At 57.5% G+C, this 16,169-nt stretch overlaps 3 protein-coding genes and 2 long non-coding RNA genes across 26 annotated transcripts in view; 3 read left to right on the top strand and 2 right to left on the bottom strand.

The window, feature by feature from the left end:
* LOC143667048 (uncharacterized) overlaps positions 1 to 1,909 on the top strand; it is an 11,045-nt gene extending 9,136 nt beyond the window's left edge. For all 5 annotated transcript variants that reach the window (XR_013167829.1, XR_013167828.1, XR_013167827.1 and 2 more), the window contains one exon: positions 472 to 1,909. This is a non-coding gene — a long non-coding RNA (uncharacterized LOC143667048). The remainder of the gene's footprint in view (positions 1 to 471) is intronic.
* Positions 1 to 4,190, bottom strand: part of FBXO24 (F-box protein 24) — a 10,258-nt gene extending 6,068 nt beyond the window's left edge. The window contains exons 1-5 of one of the 8 annotated variants that reach the window (XM_077140790.1): positions 4,079 to 4,190; positions 2,772 to 3,056; positions 1,378 to 1,560; positions 725 to 823; positions 446 to 629 (exon numbers count right to left, since the gene is read on the bottom strand). In XM_077140790.1, the coding sequence (XP_076996905.1) occupies positions 446 to 629; positions 725 to 823; positions 1,378 to 1,443 (349 nt within the window). In that variant the 5' untranslated portion in view covers positions 1,444 to 1,560; positions 2,772 to 3,056; positions 4,079 to 4,190. Of the gene's footprint in view, positions 1 to 445; positions 630 to 724; positions 824 to 929; positions 1,321 to 1,377; positions 1,561 to 2,771; positions 3,057 to 3,789; positions 4,002 to 4,073 lie in introns of those variants that run through there. The other 7 variants (XM_077140792.1, XM_077140791.1, XM_077140794.1 and 4 more) reach the window with 7 other exon arrangements.
* LRCH4 (leucine rich repeats and calponin homology domain containing 4) lies at positions 3,222 to 15,312 on the top strand. 11 transcript variants are annotated; one of them, XM_077140782.1, is made up of 22 exons: positions 3,222 to 3,556; positions 3,772 to 3,840; positions 7,008 to 7,152; positions 7,302 to 7,428; positions 7,612 to 7,717; positions 9,639 to 9,712; positions 9,837 to 9,952; positions 10,090 to 10,189; positions 10,428 to 10,518; positions 10,590 to 10,690; positions 10,799 to 10,860; positions 10,969 to 11,112; positions 11,279 to 11,347; positions 11,428 to 11,555; positions 11,659 to 11,742; positions 11,932 to 12,017; positions 12,177 to 12,314; positions 12,401 to 12,478; positions 12,780 to 12,969; positions 13,823 to 14,031; positions 14,943 to 15,121; positions 15,218 to 15,312. In XM_077140782.1, the coding sequence occupies exons 1-21, from the start codon at positions 3,337 to 3,339 to the stop codon at positions 15,099 to 15,101; spliced, it is 2,496 nt and encodes an 831-aa protein (XP_076996897.1). In that variant the 5' UTR covers positions 3,222 to 3,336; the 3' UTR covers positions 15,102 to 15,121; positions 15,218 to 15,312. The 11 variants fall into 11 exon arrangements, with proteins under 11 accessions (XP_076996897.1, XP_076996899.1, XP_076996893.1 ...); XM_077140778.1 differs by having other exon boundaries at positions 3,232 to 3,556; positions 9,576 to 9,712; XM_077140781.1 differs by having other exon boundaries at positions 3,233 to 3,556; positions 9,576 to 9,712; positions 11,428 to 11,531.
* Positions 8,073 to 14,414, bottom strand: LOC143667049 (uncharacterized). Its single transcript, XR_013167830.1, has 5 exons — positions 13,805 to 14,414; positions 12,171 to 12,324; positions 10,067 to 11,094; positions 9,833 to 9,949; positions 8,073 to 9,283 (listed from the first exon to the last, which is right to left on the bottom strand). It is a non-coding gene; the product is annotated as an uncharacterized LOC143667049 (long non-coding RNA).
* On the top strand, positions 15,250 to 16,169 carry SAP25 (Sin3A associated protein 25). Its single transcript, XM_077140275.1, has 4 exons — positions 15,250 to 15,312; positions 15,423 to 15,573; positions 15,696 to 15,793; positions 15,876 to 16,169. The coding sequence occupies exons 1-4, from the start codon at positions 15,250 to 15,252 to the stop codon at positions 16,167 to 16,169; spliced, it is 606 nt and encodes a 201-aa protein (XP_076996390.1).

Genomic DNA, 16,169 nt, shown 5'->3' with positions numbered 1-16,169 from the left:
AGCATGGTTCTCTACTTGGGGGTGATGCTGTTCCTCAGGGGACATTTAGTTGTTGCTACCAGCATCCAGTGACTGGAAGCCAGGGATGTTACTAAACAACATACAATGCACAGGACTGCCTCCACAACTGAGATCTGGCCAAAATGTTAACAGTGACAGGTGGGAGTGGGAGTGTCTCTTGGGCATGATTTGGATAACAGTTTGTATATGAAGGGAGACTGAACCGGGGCAACAGTAATGGGGCTTCTCTCAGAGGGTGGCTCTAGAGACTTCAAGGAAGCGCTTAATGGAGCATGTTTGAATCTAAGAAGTTCTTCCAGAGAAAAGGGCGTTTGGAGGTCGGCAGGGAGTGCTGAGGTTATCAGGCAACTTTTTAGAGCAGGAAGGATCTCAGAATAAGGTAGGACAGAAACAAGTAGGACTGGAGGTTGTGGGGAAGGTGTACAGTTAAGAATGGCAGCTCTCTTCCAGGGCCGGACCCCAGATCCCTGCCCTCGTTGACGGGGACGGAGCCTGCGACAGATGCGTCTCCATACGCCCTCAGCATCACACACTTCGTGGAAGTAGCGGCAGGTCTGGCCTAGGGCGACTACATCTCTGACTGGGAGGAATGAGATGATATGCTCCACCTGGGGGGCAGGAGGGAGAAAGTAGGATTCATTGGCACCTTGTCAGTGATCTGGCGCCAGTCCTTTATTCTCAATACCTCTCCCCAAGGACTCACCAACTCTGGGGGGAACAACTGAATAGAAATAGGATTCCCTCTCCCCTTCTTTTCTTCACCCCCAGGCTCTGGGCCACAGGAAGGGCAGCTCCGCTTCACCTACCCAAGGAGAAGGGGGAACACAGGGATTCCATGAGGTCATACCTCTTTTCTCCCTCTGTCAGCATGTCTGTCACTAATTCCTATTTGGGGGCTCAGAACTGACTTCTACCTCTGTGCCATCAAATCTTCCCATCTCTTTCTCTCCAGGTCCTCCCCATCTGTCTTGTGCCTTGTCTTAGCTTCTCCAAAGAACTCTTCCCCTGGTTGCCTGCTGCAATGTCCCTGCCCTTCCCTTGCCTGCCCCCTTTCACCCTGAGTCCCTCCTCCCATCTGTACAGCCTGGTGAATTTTTGCATCTTCTTTCTCTGGCGTCTCCTCACCATCCTGACTGCCCTCTCCCTGTTCCTGCCCTCATCTCTCCAGGCCCCTTAGACCCCTTTACTTGGCTCCCTGGGCCCCGTCCCTGTTGTCTTTCCCACACCATGTCTCCTGCCTGGGTTTGGGGTATTTCTGGGGCCCCTCTGCCTCCTAGGCCCCTCCCCCTATGGAGTCAGGGGAAGACAGATGTCTCTGTGACCTCATTGTCTTGCCTATGACCTATTTTCCCTAACCTGGCCCAAGACAGCTCCTGAGCTCCAGCTTAGCTCTCGCCACCCAATGGCTCGTGGATTAGGCATTTTACAGGAGAAATAAAGTGTGAACACTGGTTGATGATGTTTTTCTTTGGTGGAATAATAGGAGGCTTTCCACTTGAACCCCTTTCAGCACTGACTCTGTAGAAACACTGGTGAATTCTTCATATACCGGAAGAAGAGGGCCCCAAGGGGATTTGTAGCTTGAGTATAAACTCAAAAAAAGTATAAACTCAGCCTGACAGGCAAGAGGCAAAGCAGGTGACCTTGCTAAGGACCACCGAGCTCACACAAGCATGCACCAGGTGGAGGTGGAAAACTGGCAGCCCAAACTCCTGCAGTCTTCTGAAAATCCCATCTGAAAGCTAACTGTTTCCCTGGGACAGTAACACCACTGCATGTGTGAAGGGCAGCCTGCTAAGGTGGGAGAAAAGGATAGATTGACCTTCTTCCTTTGGAAGCTTAGAACATCTCCCAGAGCCCAAGCTACCAACCTACTGTACGGGGGAGTGCAGGGGGAAATATGTGTAATTTATAAGAATGAGCAGGTGTCAGGGCCGCCTCTGTAAAGCTGGGGACAGAAGCCCTGTGCCAATAAGCCGAAAGAACAGCTGTCTCTTCCCCCGGGGCTCAATGGAATCCAGTTCCGCTGGACAACCAGCCCTAGGCTGCACAGTACTGCAGAATCATTCACGTCTGGCTGCGTCAACCACCCCAACCCCCTTTTTTATGGTGACTATCAACAGCTAGGTTGGGATTCCCAGGATGACCTTTTAATAATTTAACAAACACTCAGGAACATCCACGTCTGGGATGTGACCTAGGAGAAAGAAACTTCAGATATTTGTGGGTAGGCACCTCTGAACATGTTATGTGGAACAAACAGTTTGAGGACGCAGTGAACAGAAAAAGCCTGTTCGGCCTCCTCTTGTATCTGGGTCTTCTTTCTCCACTTTATCTCACCTCGGGAGGCCAACAGGATGTGGCGAGTGGAAAAAGCCCCCTGGGGAAGCTGATGGAGTGGGAAAGGGCCGTGGGTCGGGGTCCAGGCCCCTGCCTCTGCCTGACCCACCGACTCCCCTCCGCGCCCGTTTCCTCATCGGTCAAAGGAGGGCCTTTCCGGACGCTCGCCCCCCGAGCCACGTCTCCCCGCAGCGAACCAGGAGCCCCGTCGGGGCTTTGCCCATCTCCCCTCCGCTCTCCACCGGCCGGGCGTCCCTCGCAGCCGGGCACGGCCACCGCGGTCCCTGCTGCGGCCACAACCTCCCCCCCGCGCGCTGGCTCGGCTCGCTCCCGGGCACCTGCACCGCTCCGAGCTGGCCCGGGCGCGCCGCGCTCCCATTCTTTACCTCAGTCTCAAAGTTCTAGCTCACCCGCCTCCTTCTTAGCGAATGGACCGCCTTCTCGCCCATGCTATTGGTAGGTAGAGCCGTCCCTCAGGGAATGAGGCCAGGTTCCCTCCGGAGAATCTAATTGGCCTTCTTGACAGTCACTCGCCTGTATCTGTCTGGCGATTGGTCACCGTTGGACGAGGAACGGACGCACCCAGCGTGTGATGTCTCAGCCTCTAGCCCTTCTAGTCGAGCGCCGGCGTCCCCGCCTCCTGGTCGGACCTGATTGGCTCCACCTCCAACTCTAAGCATTGTGATTGGATGCGGCTGCGCAGGGCGGGACGGCCCTCAGTGTCGGCGGCTGGCGAGCCCTCCGTTCTCCTACCCCTCCCCTTCCCTCGCCTCGCTCCGGCGCCCGAGTCCCCGCCCCCCCCTCCCGCGGGTTCTGATTAGCGGCTCCCGACCCGTCTCGCGGCCGTGATTGGTCCACCGGGCTCCTGAGCCGGCTTCCTCCCCTTGGAAGCGACTACGGCGGCCCCGAGGAGGGGGAAGGGCGCGGGGGGACGGCCGGTCCCGTCAGTCAGGCAGCGAGAGCCGCCGGGAGCGGATGGCGGCGGCGGTAGCGGCCCCACTTGCCGCCGGGGGCGAGGAGGCGGCTGCAACAACCTCCGTTCCGGGCCCTCCGGGACTGCCCGGGAGCCGCAGCGCAGAGCGGGCCCTAGAGGAGGCCGTGGCCACCGGGACCCTGAACCTGTCCAACCGGCGTCTGAAGCAGTTTCCCCGGGGCGCGGCCCGCAGCTACGACCTGTCAGACATCACCCAGGCCGGTGAGCGCGCGCGGGTCTCCGGCCCGGCCTCGTTTGCATAGCCCCGCCCCGTCACCTGGCCGTCGGGCTCGACCCTCCCTCTCTGCCTTCGCCAGCCACCACCACTCCTGGCCCCAAGACCCTCCAAGCAGTGAGGGCGCTGCTCTTTGGCACCTGCTGCCCCGCTTCTCTTTGAGACCCCGCTTCTGTTTATTTGCATATCTGCGCACCTGGAGGCTGGACCCGCCCCTCACCTGCTTGGCTCATCTGCATGACCTCAGGCGCCACACTTCTGACCGGTCCATGTAAAGCAGCCCTCACGGGCTCCTCTAGCCCTGCCCTTCACTCCCTCCTACGGGTCTGCGACTCCCCCCACCCCCCACGCCGCCGGGCACCGCGGTCCGAGCAGCCCCACGCCACCCCCTTTTCCCACGGGGAAACCAGCTGAGGTTTCTGCTCACTTTTCTGTAGCCCCGCCCCTAAGGTTCCAGCCCCTCCCCACCCTCACCCTGCCCGCCCAGGGCAAAGAAGTAAATACCCTACCTCCCCCAACTCTTTTCTCCCTGGGCTCTTCTTCCTAGTATCCCTGATCCCTTCATCTCAGATCGACGACGACTCCTGTGTGTGTGAGGTCACTGTGGGGCCTGTGACCTCATAGAGACCCTGGAATTCCATTCCAGTTTCTGCTTTCCCTAGAGGGAGGGGCTTGAGACTGTTGCTGGAAGAAAGGAAGTCTTATCTCCCAGCTGGGAGTGATGGGAAACCGGAGACAGTCTTTCCACTCCCCTACCCACGGGATCCCTCTAAGCATGCTTCCTCCACTCTGGTGTCTGCTGATGGGGGGGGTGGGGACTCTACTAGGACAGGTGAGTCCAGTCTGGTCTCAGCTGCTCCTGAAGCAGCCTATGACTTAGGGCTGGCAGCCGGGGTAGGGGGATGGGAGCGGGACTGCATTCCCCAACCCCACCCCAGCCCAGCCCTGGATGTGAGGAAGCCACTGCCTCTCATCTTCAAGGGTGGCAGGCATGGGGCTGAATGAAAGAGTGGCATCCTGATGACACTGCCCTGGGAGTGCTTTGCTGTCCAAACAGGTGTCCGCTTTCCTGCAGATGCTCTTTCCCCTACTCTTCTGGGGAGAACCAGCTTAAACCTCTCTGTTTTTTCTTGGGTTGTTGGGTAAACTAACTTACCCACTGTGCAGTGAGTGAGTTCAGGGAATGGGAGAGCCCCAGGAGTCATCCCTGGCCCTCTTGGTCTTCCCCCCTTTCCCCCAGCTCCAGATTGACCTCAGCAGCTGTGTGACATTCCCTGTCTGTTCTCCCGCCTTGCTTGTTTTTTGACAAAGACCAAATGTTAGTCTTTACTTCCTTAGGGCTCTGCCTCTGTCAGTGGACACATGGGGAAAGCTAACAAGAACTCTGCAGTCCCTCCTTCAGCATCTATCCCCTCCCTTCTCTTTTCCCAGCATTCTTGCTCAGGGTGCAGCCATTTCTCTTGTGTGTAAGCTTGGATGGTAGAGTGGGAAAATCCCAGCTTCCTGAAAACCCCTTTCTGTCCAACTGACCATGCAGGAATCCCCAGTCCTTTCAGGGCCCAGGTTCTTGGGTGGGTGGGTGGGGTTCATCTTGTGCAGAATTCTCTTCTCTGTCCCTTCTCCCCAAAAAGGGTGCTTGTAGTTTGGGGTAGAAAGGGGAAGTGACAGAAACACAGTATTACCCATACCCTGCCCTCCACACCTCCTTGCCCCCCAATTCAGACTCGACTTCATCACTCTGCTGCCTGAATCATTTCAAACCCTTTCCTCCTACTTTCCTGGTTCTTTCTGAACCAGTTTCTTCCCTAGCATGTCTCCTGTGGCTCAGGTTCCTGTGGCCTTTGGACTCTATTTCCTGGGGCCTGCTAGTAGGAAGAATCCTGAAGGGTGTGGGGGGGGAGGGGCCACTCTGGCAAAGGAGAAGTATAGCTCATTCTCTCACAGACCACATCCTGTGCCTCCTGTACCCTGCCTCCTCCAGCCTGGCCTCCTTTCCGCTCCTGGCTCTTGCACCCTGCCACCTGCTTACCCTGTCATAACTAGTTCTCCACCCCTTCATCCACATTTATGGATGTAGAGAAGCAGGTAGGTGGAGGATGAGGGTGGGAGCACCAGGTTCCATCCTCCCACCCTCTCCGGAACTGTCTTCTCCTGTGACAGATCTCCTATCTATATACACCAGAATTGGGGGCAGAGAGGGAGAGAGAATGCCTTCTGGGGCGTCAGGCTATTATTTACCCTTGCAGACATGGGGGTCCACCAGAGAGAGAACCTGATAGATTGCTTCTACTTCATTTCCTGTCACAAGACTCATTTCCTTGAAGGATATACCCCAGCTCTCCTCCCCTCAGCTTTTTGCTCGCCCCTCCGTGGGGAAGGACTTCTAAGAAGCTCACCCAAGTTCTGCTGTCTGGGACTTTCCCTAGCAGGCCTGGGCCCCTCCCAACATGTTGAGCAAAGGAAACATAAACGCAGGCTACTAGGGGTACAAGAAGTTAGTGTCTCCATACTGGAGGGAAACCCAGCGTCCAACTCCTTGCATTGGAGTAGAAGCCACTGCTGAGATAAGGGGATGGTAACAAACTCTACCCATCTCTCCAGTCTATTGATTTCTCACTTATGCCCAAGACAGAGGCAAAGTAGCTGATCTCTTAAAGTCTGGGTCAGTATGAGAGGAAGTAGAGGAAAGCCAGTGGAGCCTGGAAGATGGTGGGAAGGCGGTCTCCCCTGGGGGAGGGGCTGCCCAGCTGGGATGGACCTGAGGACTCCAGGCTCTCATCTCCAGCTTGGTCTTCTTGCCCTTTTCCTCCTGGTCTTTGGGAATCTATAACTTCACAGTCCCTTGGGCCAGGTTTGTTGGTCCTAGGGGCTGGCAAAAAGCTGTAGTCCCATATCAGGAACCTTACTTTATCTCTAGCACCAGGATACAGTGGTCCTTGGTTTTCTCCTCATGGCTCACTGTTGAAAACAGGCTGAGGTTGGGAGAGCCCCTGAGGAAGAATGGGTTCTCTCCCAGAGGTTTTCTGTATTCTCCTCTGGAACCCTCCAGACCACTACTTGCTATTTTCTCTTGAGCATCAACCCTTTCCTACCACCACCTTTTGGCATCTCAGAATAGCAGGATCCACAAGAGTTACTGAATCCATCCACCTTTCCAGGATAGTTCTTCATTCGTGTTTTGAGGACAGTGTTCAAGGTTCATTCTCCCAAGTCTGGGTTCTCCAACCTAGTAACCGTTTGCCATCTGACCGTGCTTGGAATGCCCTCCAGTTTGCGGAAGGCTTTGTTATCTCCCCAGGAAGCCCAAGATTTGGGGCCTGATTCTTCAGGTCTATTGGGAGGGTACAGGGCTGAGTAACTGGTTCTGGGGAAGCCCATGGTCCTGCTGTCCAGGGTTGGGCCCTTCCACAGCTCTCTCCTGACAACTGCTTTCCCTAGACCTGTCTCGGAACCGGTTCCCAGAGGTGCCCGAGGCAGCTTGCCAGCTGGTGTCCCTGGAGGGCCTGAGCCTCTACCACAACTGCCTGAGGTGCCTGAACCCAGCCTTGGGGAATCTCACAGCCCTCACCTACCTCAATCTCAGGTAGGAGGGGTGGGGTTAGGCAGAGTGGGGATCTTGTCCTCAGCCTCAAGTGCCAATGCACAGATCCTGAATGACCCTTCTGGCCCTCAGAGTAGCACAGTGCTGACACACATGCTTGCGGAGTGAACCTCACCTTTCTCTTTCCTCAGCCGAAACCAGCTTTCATCGCTGCCACCCTACATCTGCCAGCTACCCCTGCGGGTGCTCATCGTCAGCAACAACAAACTGGGAGCACTGCCTCCCGACATCAGAGCCTTGGGAAGCCTACGACAGCTTGTGAGGATGGGTACAGTGGGGGGGAGGGTCCCCCAGGAACTAGGGACCTTTTGGAGGGAAGTAAGATGGCTCTGGGGAGCTTTAGGGGAAGGGCTTGGACAAAAGGCTGGTGGCAGAGACAGGAGGGCAGGCTCTAATGTTGCTGGGCTCCTTGCTCCTTCCCCACTTCTTGCCTGATTCCAGGATGTGAGCAGCAATGAGCTGCAGTCCCTCCCGGCAGAGCTGTGTAGCCTCACTTCCCTGCGGGACCTCAATGTTCGGAGGAACCAGCTCAGCACCCTGCCTGATGGTGAGGAAAATGAAGAACTGGGTGGTGTGTATGTATGTGTGTGTGTCTACCTTACAGAAGTCAAAATCAAGGACTCTTCATGGAAGAATCATGCCATATTTGCCCAGGGTTTTGTAGAATATAAATATTCTATAAATTATTTTAATTGATTTTGACCAGCAACTCTCTGAAGTTGGCAAAACATGGATTATTAGCTCTATTTTTTAAATGTGGAAATAGGCCCCAAAAGGGAATTAGGTAAATGCATCTGCATTGTGTAGGATCTCAAGGTTGGAAGGGGACTTAAAGGTCGTCACTGCTCATCCCAGCAGCGACAGGTGACTAAGCCTCCTCCCCAGAGATTCTGGATCAGTGGGCATTGCTGGAGCCCAAGCAGCCCCATGTGAATGAGCTAACTGTGGGCACATCAGCCTCTGGGTGCCTCACTTCTTTTTGTTCAGCGAGCATTTTTGCTGTTACTTATTTTTCCCGTGTTTTAGGTGGAGACCAGGTAGACACGGCAGATGAACAGATCTGGGACCAAGGCTTAAAAATTTAATGGCTTAATTGGAAGGAGAGACAGAGAACAGTAAGGGAGGTGCTAGGGTAGGATGCTGGGGAGCTAGATGGGAGGGGGGCAGTGCTCAGTTCTACTTGGGGAGCTTGGGGAAGACTTTACCCAGGTATCTGTCTGCATCCCAGGCAGAGGAACACATGTGCAAAGTATAGAGGTGGTCAGTGATTGTGGTCATTAGATGCAGTTAAAAAAGGCAAGCCAGGGCTAGGGCAGGAAGGGCCCTGTCATGCTAAAGAGTGTGAACTTGGTTTTGAAGAACAAGAATGGGGAATCAGGCCTAGTTTTCTCTGGCCCCTACCCATTTCTGCATTTACCCTCTTTTCCTCTTTCCAAATCAGTAGGGGTACAAATAAACATTTGATAAGGGTTCTTTCTGGGCTGTAAAACAAACCCAAGCAAAATGCCCTGGGTACACAGAGGAAGGAGCAGTGGGTTCCAACTTGAGGTATCTGGAGAGATTCATGGAGGAGCGTAACCCTTCAGCTGAGCCTTGAAAGATATGTGGGCAAAAAACTGAAGTCCTTCCAGCTGAACAAACAGCATGTGGAAAGGCCCAGAAGCTGAGAGACTGGATAATTGTCTGCTGGGGGGTGGGGAGGACAAGGGCAGTGCCGTGGATAGATGGGCTGAACCAGATCTGAAGCCTTGACTAGGCTGGTCAAGAGAACAGATTTTCTTGTGTGTCTGAGGCTACCACCAATCCATACTGTGCCTGTTGGAGAATTAGAGAAGGGTGCCCCTTCTCTGGGCAAGCACAGCCTCACCCAGGGTGCAGGGCTTGGCTAGGAAAGTGCAGATAGCATTTCAGCCCCCTCTTGACTGGGCACAGCCCACTCAATCCCAGCTGCCCTGTCTGCAAATCACTGAAGGTTTTGGAACCATGGGGTACCAAAACCTTGTCTTGTGACAGTCACTAAAGAAAGAAGCTTGATTGATGTACACAGTAGGCAAGTGAGGAGCCAAGGCTGGGAAGCACCCACAGACAGGCTGGAGCTAAGGTCTGGATCTGCCTATAGAGGGAGGCAAGGAATGAAAAGTGGAACAAATTTGAGAGGAAGAGGAGGAGGGAAGGCTGTTCTTTTTTTTTTTTTTTTACATGGGCAGGCACCGGGAATCGAACCTGGGTCCTCTGGCATGGCAGGCAAGCATTCTTGCCTGCTGAGCCACCATGACCCCGGGAAGGCTGTTCTTAAGGGTGACCTGAGCCAGCTAGGGCCCTGGTGTGCTGGTGCAGAGGGCATAGGAGACCAGTGCCCATCTTTGGGCACAGTCCTAACTCTTCTCTCAACCATACCCCCCCAGAGCTGGGGGACCTTCCTCTTGTCCGCCTGGATTTCTCCTGTAACCGTGTCTCCCGCATCCCAGTCTCCTTCTGCCGCCTCAGACACCTGCAGGTCATTCTGTTGGACAGCAACCCCCTGCAAAGTCCCCCTGCCCAGGTGAGGGGTGGGCCATGGGGTAAGGAGAGTGAGTAGGAATGGGGGCTGGGTCCCTTTGGCAGCCAAGTAGGATCTGGGGAGCCATCCATAACCCTCCCCCCTCAATGTGCTTCTTCATACTCAGATCTGCCTGAAGGGGAAACTTCATATCTTCAAGTTCTTGTCAATAGAGGCTGGGCGGCGTGGGGGGTCTGCGCTGGGGGACCTGGCTCCTTCCCGCCCCCCAAGTTTCAGTCCCTGGTAAGTCCAAATGAGAAGGAAAGGCTATTTGGAGTTTGATGCCCCTTCCTCGTCCCAGGGCCCCCATGGCTTCTGGGGTGAGGAGGAAAGGGTTGCTGCCAATATGGAGCTGACCATATTTCCTTGGTTGACCCTAGCCCTGCTGAGGATTTATTTCCGGGACGTCGGTACGATGGTGGGCTGGACTCAGGTTTCCACAGTGTTGACAGCGGCAGCAAGAGGTGGTCTGGAAATGAGGTAAGGACCTCCTTTCCAGGGGCGATTGGGGGTATTCAGCCCCATTAGAGAACCTGTGAGCCTGGAACCCTGTGCTGGGCACCTCAACTTCAGAGTGAGAACTCCTTGTCTTTCCCTATCCCAAGTGTCCCAGGGAAGGGCTGGCTCTGTAGCAGGCCCCAGTTTTGGTCCCACGTGGTGCCCCCCACCCAGGACTCCCAGCACTGCCGAGGATCAGTCTGCATCTCTGTCTTTACAGTCAACAGATGAGTTTTCAGAGTTGTCATTCAGGATCTCGGAGCTGGCCCGGGAGCCTCGGGGGCCCAGGGAACAGAGGGAGGATGGTTCAGGTGAGTAGTAGAGTCGGGGGCCAGGAAGCCAGGGGCCTGGGTGAGGGCCTGAAGGCACCCCCTTCTGCTAGCTGACATGCCCTTGGCCCCTCCAGCTGACGGAGACGCTGAGCAAATTGACTTCATTGACAGCCATGGCCTTGGGGAGGATGAAGAGCGAGGTGCTGCTGAGGTGAGGGCCCAGCCCATGGCCTTCCGCCAGGAGCCGGGTGAGCTGGCGGGATAGTGGAGGCTTGGGGGAACAGGTACTCCCTTGACACCTCTGCCATCCCTTCCTCAGGAGCAGCAGCCACCAGAATTAAGCCCTGTGGCAGGGGACAGGGAGCGGGCACCAAGCAGCAGGTAGCGCACAGCCACCTGAACTGACACCTCCTCCCTCTTGCCCCACCTCCCTGACTCTGCTCTCCTTCCCCCTGGGTCTACTTCTCTGGTCCTGTATTTCCCCATCAGGCGGGAGGAGCCAGCAGGAGAGGAGCGTCGTCGTCCAGATACCCTGCAGTTGTGGCAGGAACGGGAGCGGCGGCAGCAGCAGCAGCAGCAGCAGAGTGGAGTGTGGGGGGTCCTCAGGAAGGACAGCTATGGGCACAAGGATAGGTATGGGCACAGGGTCAGGGCTGGGACTGTTGCCCTGGAAGTGAATGCTTCTGGAGCTGGGCACACCCCCTCTTAGAGCCACTCTGGGTGGCTCCTGCCTGCTCTGCCCCTCAGGGTTGATGTTCCCCTGGTCCTGATAATTCCACATCCCTTCTTCTCTTTCTAGTTTTCTGAAGCTGGGGATCAGGACCCCTGGGGGAGGTGCTCCTGCCCTGTCTACTCAGGCCACAAAGAAGTATGTCTCCTCCCAGTCTGTTCCCTGCTCACCCTCCTCTTGACCATCCCACATAATTCCCTTTCTGTCTCTCTCCTCAGTGGTGCACTTAAGTCTAGTGCCACCCAACCTGGACCTGCAGGGGGGCAGGGAGCCCCTGTCTCTGCCCCCACCACCCAGGAGCCCCTTCCTCTAGCAGGACCAGGTGGGACAGAGACTTTGGAAAGAGGTGGGGCCCCGTGTAGTTGAGGGATTGGTTGGGACCTGGTGGCTTGAGGGAAAGTGGGACACTGAGGGATGTCTCTCTCACTTTCCCTGTTACCTGGCTCTAGCAACACCACCTGTACCCCGGCCACTTGGCTCCATTCAGCGACCAAACAGCTTCCTCTTCCGTTCTTCCTCTCAGACCAGCTCAGGTGGGTCAACAGAGGCTCACCAGGCTTTTGTCACTGCTTCTGGCCTCAGAGGTCTCTGGGTTTATTGTCCTTTTGTGTTGAAAACCCCACGAGCAGAGACGTAGAGATAGGTGCCAGACCAGCAGGACCCAACTACAAAGTTGACACTGGAGTATGGAGACAGCCCACATGCCCTCTTTCTTTGCCTAGGCCCTTCCTCACCAGACTCTGTCCCGAGACCTCGGCAGTCCCCCCAGGTTCTGGATGAGAAGGAATTAATGGCCCAACTGCGCCAGGTAAGAAGAAGGATCTGCATGGCTCCTCCTTGAGTTCCCTGTCCTTGGAACTCAGGCCTCCCTTGATACCCGCTTGCCCTCCCCCATCCCAGTACTTCCCCTGAGGCTGGCAAGGTAGGGCAGACCTCTGAGCTAACCCCAAGTTCCCCTTACCCCCAGGTCCTTGAGTCCCGGCTGCAGCGGCCCCTGCCTGAGGACCTGGCAGAAGCTCTGGCAAGTGGGGTCATTCTGTGCCAGCTGGTCAACCAGCTCCGGCCCCGGTCTGTGCCCTTCATCCATGTGCCCTCACCTGCTGTGGTCAGTTGGGCTAAGGGAGGAAATAGGGCATGGGGCAGGAGACTTTTGTGGCATCTCCCTGATCCTCTTATCTCCTTCCCCTCCAGCCAAAACTCAGTGTCCTCAAGTCTCGGAAGAATGTGGAGAGCTTCTTAGAAGCCTGTCGAAAAATGGGGGTACCTGAGGTATGGAAGTTGGGGTGAGGGATGTGGTTCAGGAGCCAGGAGCTGGTCTCTGTTGTAAACAGTGGCTAGACCAGGGCTCAGCTGAGCAGTCGGTGTGGGTGGTGGGGTTCTGCTCGCAGGGGTGTCTCCTCCCCCGCAGGAAGCACACCCTCCCGCCCACCCTGCATGCTCCCTTCCCTGCACGTTCGCATGCTGGAGGTTCTGGTCCAGGCATGTGAGGGGAGGGGTGGGGGTTGCCTTGTTGCTGCTGCTGATGTCTTGTCATCTGTCCTTGTCCATTTGTCCTACTCTCCCTTCCCAGGCTGACCTGTGCTCGCCCTCGGATCTCCTCCAGGGCACTGCCCAAGGGCTGCGAACCACACTGGAGGCTGTGCAGTGGGTAGAGGGCAGTGCCCCCCCACCCCTCTGGCCCCCCTCTGGTCTGGGCGGCTTCGTCCTCTTCTACGTGGCCCTCATGCTGCTGCTCTGTGTCGTCTACACTCGGCTCTTAGGTCTCTAGGGCCCCAAGTCACTCCTCCTCTGGCCCTGGCCCTGGTTCTATTTATAAAAGTCCCACTCAGTTGCCCCTCACCTCACCAGTGGTGCCTTCGGCCCCTACCAAAGACACTAGCTTACCCCTTCCTCCAGATAGTGACCTCAGAGGCCCCACTCTGGTGCCCCCAGACCCTGGGTCCCCAGCCTCTGGCCACCCTCCTGTAGCCCCTCACTGTGCCCCCCCCCCCCATCACTGCTGACGGTGCCTTGGAGCCTTCTGCCCCTGCCCTCCTCTGTTCCCCCAGATTGGGCAGGAGCTTGAATCTTCCCTTTCCATGTTGTTCCCTCCCTCCCTCCCAACCCCTCCTGGCTACTGGGGGGCTAAATTATCTATATTTTGTAGAGAGAACTCTATATTTGTAGGAGATGCAGGGCCCAGCTTGGGCCCCTGCCTCTGTGTATAAACTGTACAGACTGTGGCTGCCTCTGTGTATGTGTGTGTGTGTGTGTATGTGTCTGCTCCTGCTGTGGCCAGGCCACTCCTGGTGTGCCCTCAGGTGCTGCCCTGCCCCAGCATTTCCCTCTGGAAATGACAGGCCTCTCCCCTGAGCAGTGGCCCCTGTGTCATCACTCCTCTCTTAGCTGCCGGCAGCTTCCTTGTATCTCATTTGTCCACGAGCTGTGGGCCCACAGTGTGTGTCCAGGATGCCTCTAGCCTTTGCCCCCCTACCCCTTGGAGGGCCAGCCTCTCTGCCCCTCTGCCCAGGCTTCTTTAGGGACTTTGTTCTTGGATGCCCTTCCTCTGCCAAGGGCAGGGAAGCTGAGTTGGGAAAGTGACAAGGAGTAACTTACCTGGGCCCCTCCCCCCAGGAGGCCCTGTGCCAGCCACATCACATCCTGGAAGAGGAGGGGGCCCCCGGAAGGGGCCTCCCCTACATCGCTGCTGTCGTCCATGCGCTGCTCGAACGGCCTTAGGGGTTGAGGTAGGGGTGCAGGGCTCTGAGGTGGCCCGCCCGGACCCCAGGAACAAGAAGAGATGGACGACCGCCCGGGCCCTGTTCCTGCTAACATGGACGCTGGTGAGGGCAGCCTCGGGCCGGCCCTGTTCCCCGGGCACCCCTCCTTAACCCCTAAGGGTCGGAGGCAGCTCCTGCCCCTCACAGCCTGCCTGCGTGGAGGAAGGTGGCTTGGCCCCGTCGGGAGGGGCTGAGGGTCTGGGACGAAAGGCAGGGCGCCCGTTGTTGTGTCCAGCGCAATAAAGAAGCCAGAAGGCCTTGTTGGCCCTTGGATGTGTGCGTGTCAGAGCCGCTGTTGCCTTCACGACGAGCTTCTGCCGTTGCTTTCTCCTCGCGCCGCCATTTTCCTGCCCTTGGCGGTCACGAGTCTCCTACAGGGCGGAGCCGGGCGGCTGGGACCCCGCGCACCCCCGTCGCTAGGGGGCGCCCGCGGCCGCCTGAGTCCCAGCGGGAGTGCAGGCCACGTGGCCCGGAAATGCACCGTGCGCCGGCGTGGTGCGAGGCTCTCCGGAGGTGGCGGCCCCCGCGGGCTTGCAGGGAGGGCTGGACAGCGACCAACCGGGGCGCAGAGGAGACCTGGGGGCTAGGGAGGGACAAGGCCAGCGGGGGCACGGAAGTGCTGCCCTGCCCTCCCCCAGGCGCGGCATGTTGCCCTGGGCCCTTCCGCGCTGGGGCTCAAGAGAGGAGGCGACACCGGAGGGACGAGACCCCTCAACGGGCAGTGACCAGGGTGATGCCTGGAACTATGGGGAGGAAGATCCGGGAGAGACAGGCTCACCCCCACAGGACAGGTGAGGGTCTCAGCAGGGGAGCATGCGGGTGGACATCCAATTGGGGGCCCATCCGACTGGGGGGCTCTCGATGTCTTAGCCCCGCGCTTTGCATTAGGTTAACAAAGCTTCAATCGTCCATACCAAGGAAAGGGTTGGTGGGGGGTGGGGTTGCCGGCGGTCTGATGGGTCTCCCTGCACCAGGCACCCCTTGGTCCTGCTTCTGAGCTCACGGAAATATCCACACCTGGAGGCGGGAAGGCCGATGCGGGATCGTGTAACTGGACCTTCCCAGTCCCTAAGTCCCTCTTGGAGCTTGAGGGAGCAGGTGAAGCCTGGCAGCTCCCCAGGCCCGGCTGCTGAGGGGTCCCCAGGAAGCCCCGGTAGGTACAAGGCCCTGGTACCTTTAATATCCTTCAAGACCTTCACTGACTCCTGAGCCTATTAATCTCTTAAAGTCCCTCTCCTCCCCCCCACAGTTCCCCTTTCTCCCCAGGTGGCCCCCTCAAGGATGACCCTGCTAGCACCGTGGGACCCCAACTACAAGGCTGAAGTAGGACCTCAGCCGGTGTGGGTGAGTTGGGGACACCTGTGGCCTGGTCTTATGGGTGGAGGGAGAGGTAGCCATGCCTTGGGAAGGCGCCAGATTCCAGGGGTCTTTCCTGCTCCCTCCGCACTCTGCAGGGGGCCAGCTGTGGGTCAGGTGCCTCCTTCTCCAGCCGGACCTTGTGTCATCCATCCTTCTGGCCGCTGTTCGAGGCAGCCTCCGGCAGGGGCCTCAGGCCCCTGGCCCCCACTGGGCATCAGAAGGGAGAGCACGTGCCCAGGGACACAGGTAGGTCCCTGGTTGCCCCAGCGGATGAACATGCTTACTCTGGCTCTCCAGAGGGCAGAACTCACTGGGTGGGCCCCCCAGTGTGGACTCCAGTGCTGCCCTAGCTAGTGTCTGCTCCCCAGGGTTCCTGGTGATGGGCTGTGAAGACGTTTTTTTCTCAGACCCTCTGCTACCCCGTGGGCACCGTATCCCCTTGTACCTGACCGAGGCCCCCCAGCAGGTGAGAGCTCTTCCTGCCCTGGCCTTACCCCAGTTTTCAGACAGAGCCTGGGAGGAGACACTGACTCCTTCTCTTTCCTCAGGTGATGGGCTCCCTGCAGCTGCTGCCCCCACGCCCTGTCATGTCCCCCTGGGTCCTCCCCACCCCATCCCCAAGTTGCTCCACCACGTGGCTCAGTGGGCCTGAGCTGATTGCCCTCACTGGCCTTCTGGAGATGAGCCAGGGGAAGCCGAGAGCCAGCTCCCCGCTGGCCCCCACGCACCTTGCTGGCTCCTCAGGCCCTGTCTCTTGCCACACAGGTCCCAGTGGTGGTCGGAGCAGTTCTCACTGTCCTGACCCATCCCTCCCTCTGACCACGGAGACCCATTCTCCCTAG

The sequence above is a fragment of the Tamandua tetradactyla genome, chromosome 23 (genome assembly GCF_023851605.1).
Source record: "Tamandua tetradactyla isolate mTamTet1 chromosome 23, mTamTet1.pri, whole genome shotgun sequence".
Classification (NCBI taxonomy): Eukaryota; Metazoa; Chordata; class Mammalia; order Pilosa; family Myrmecophagidae; genus Tamandua; species Tamandua tetradactyla.
The sequence above is the reverse complement of the archived record's forward strand: the minus strand, read 5'-3'. Positions and strand labels throughout refer to the sequence as shown.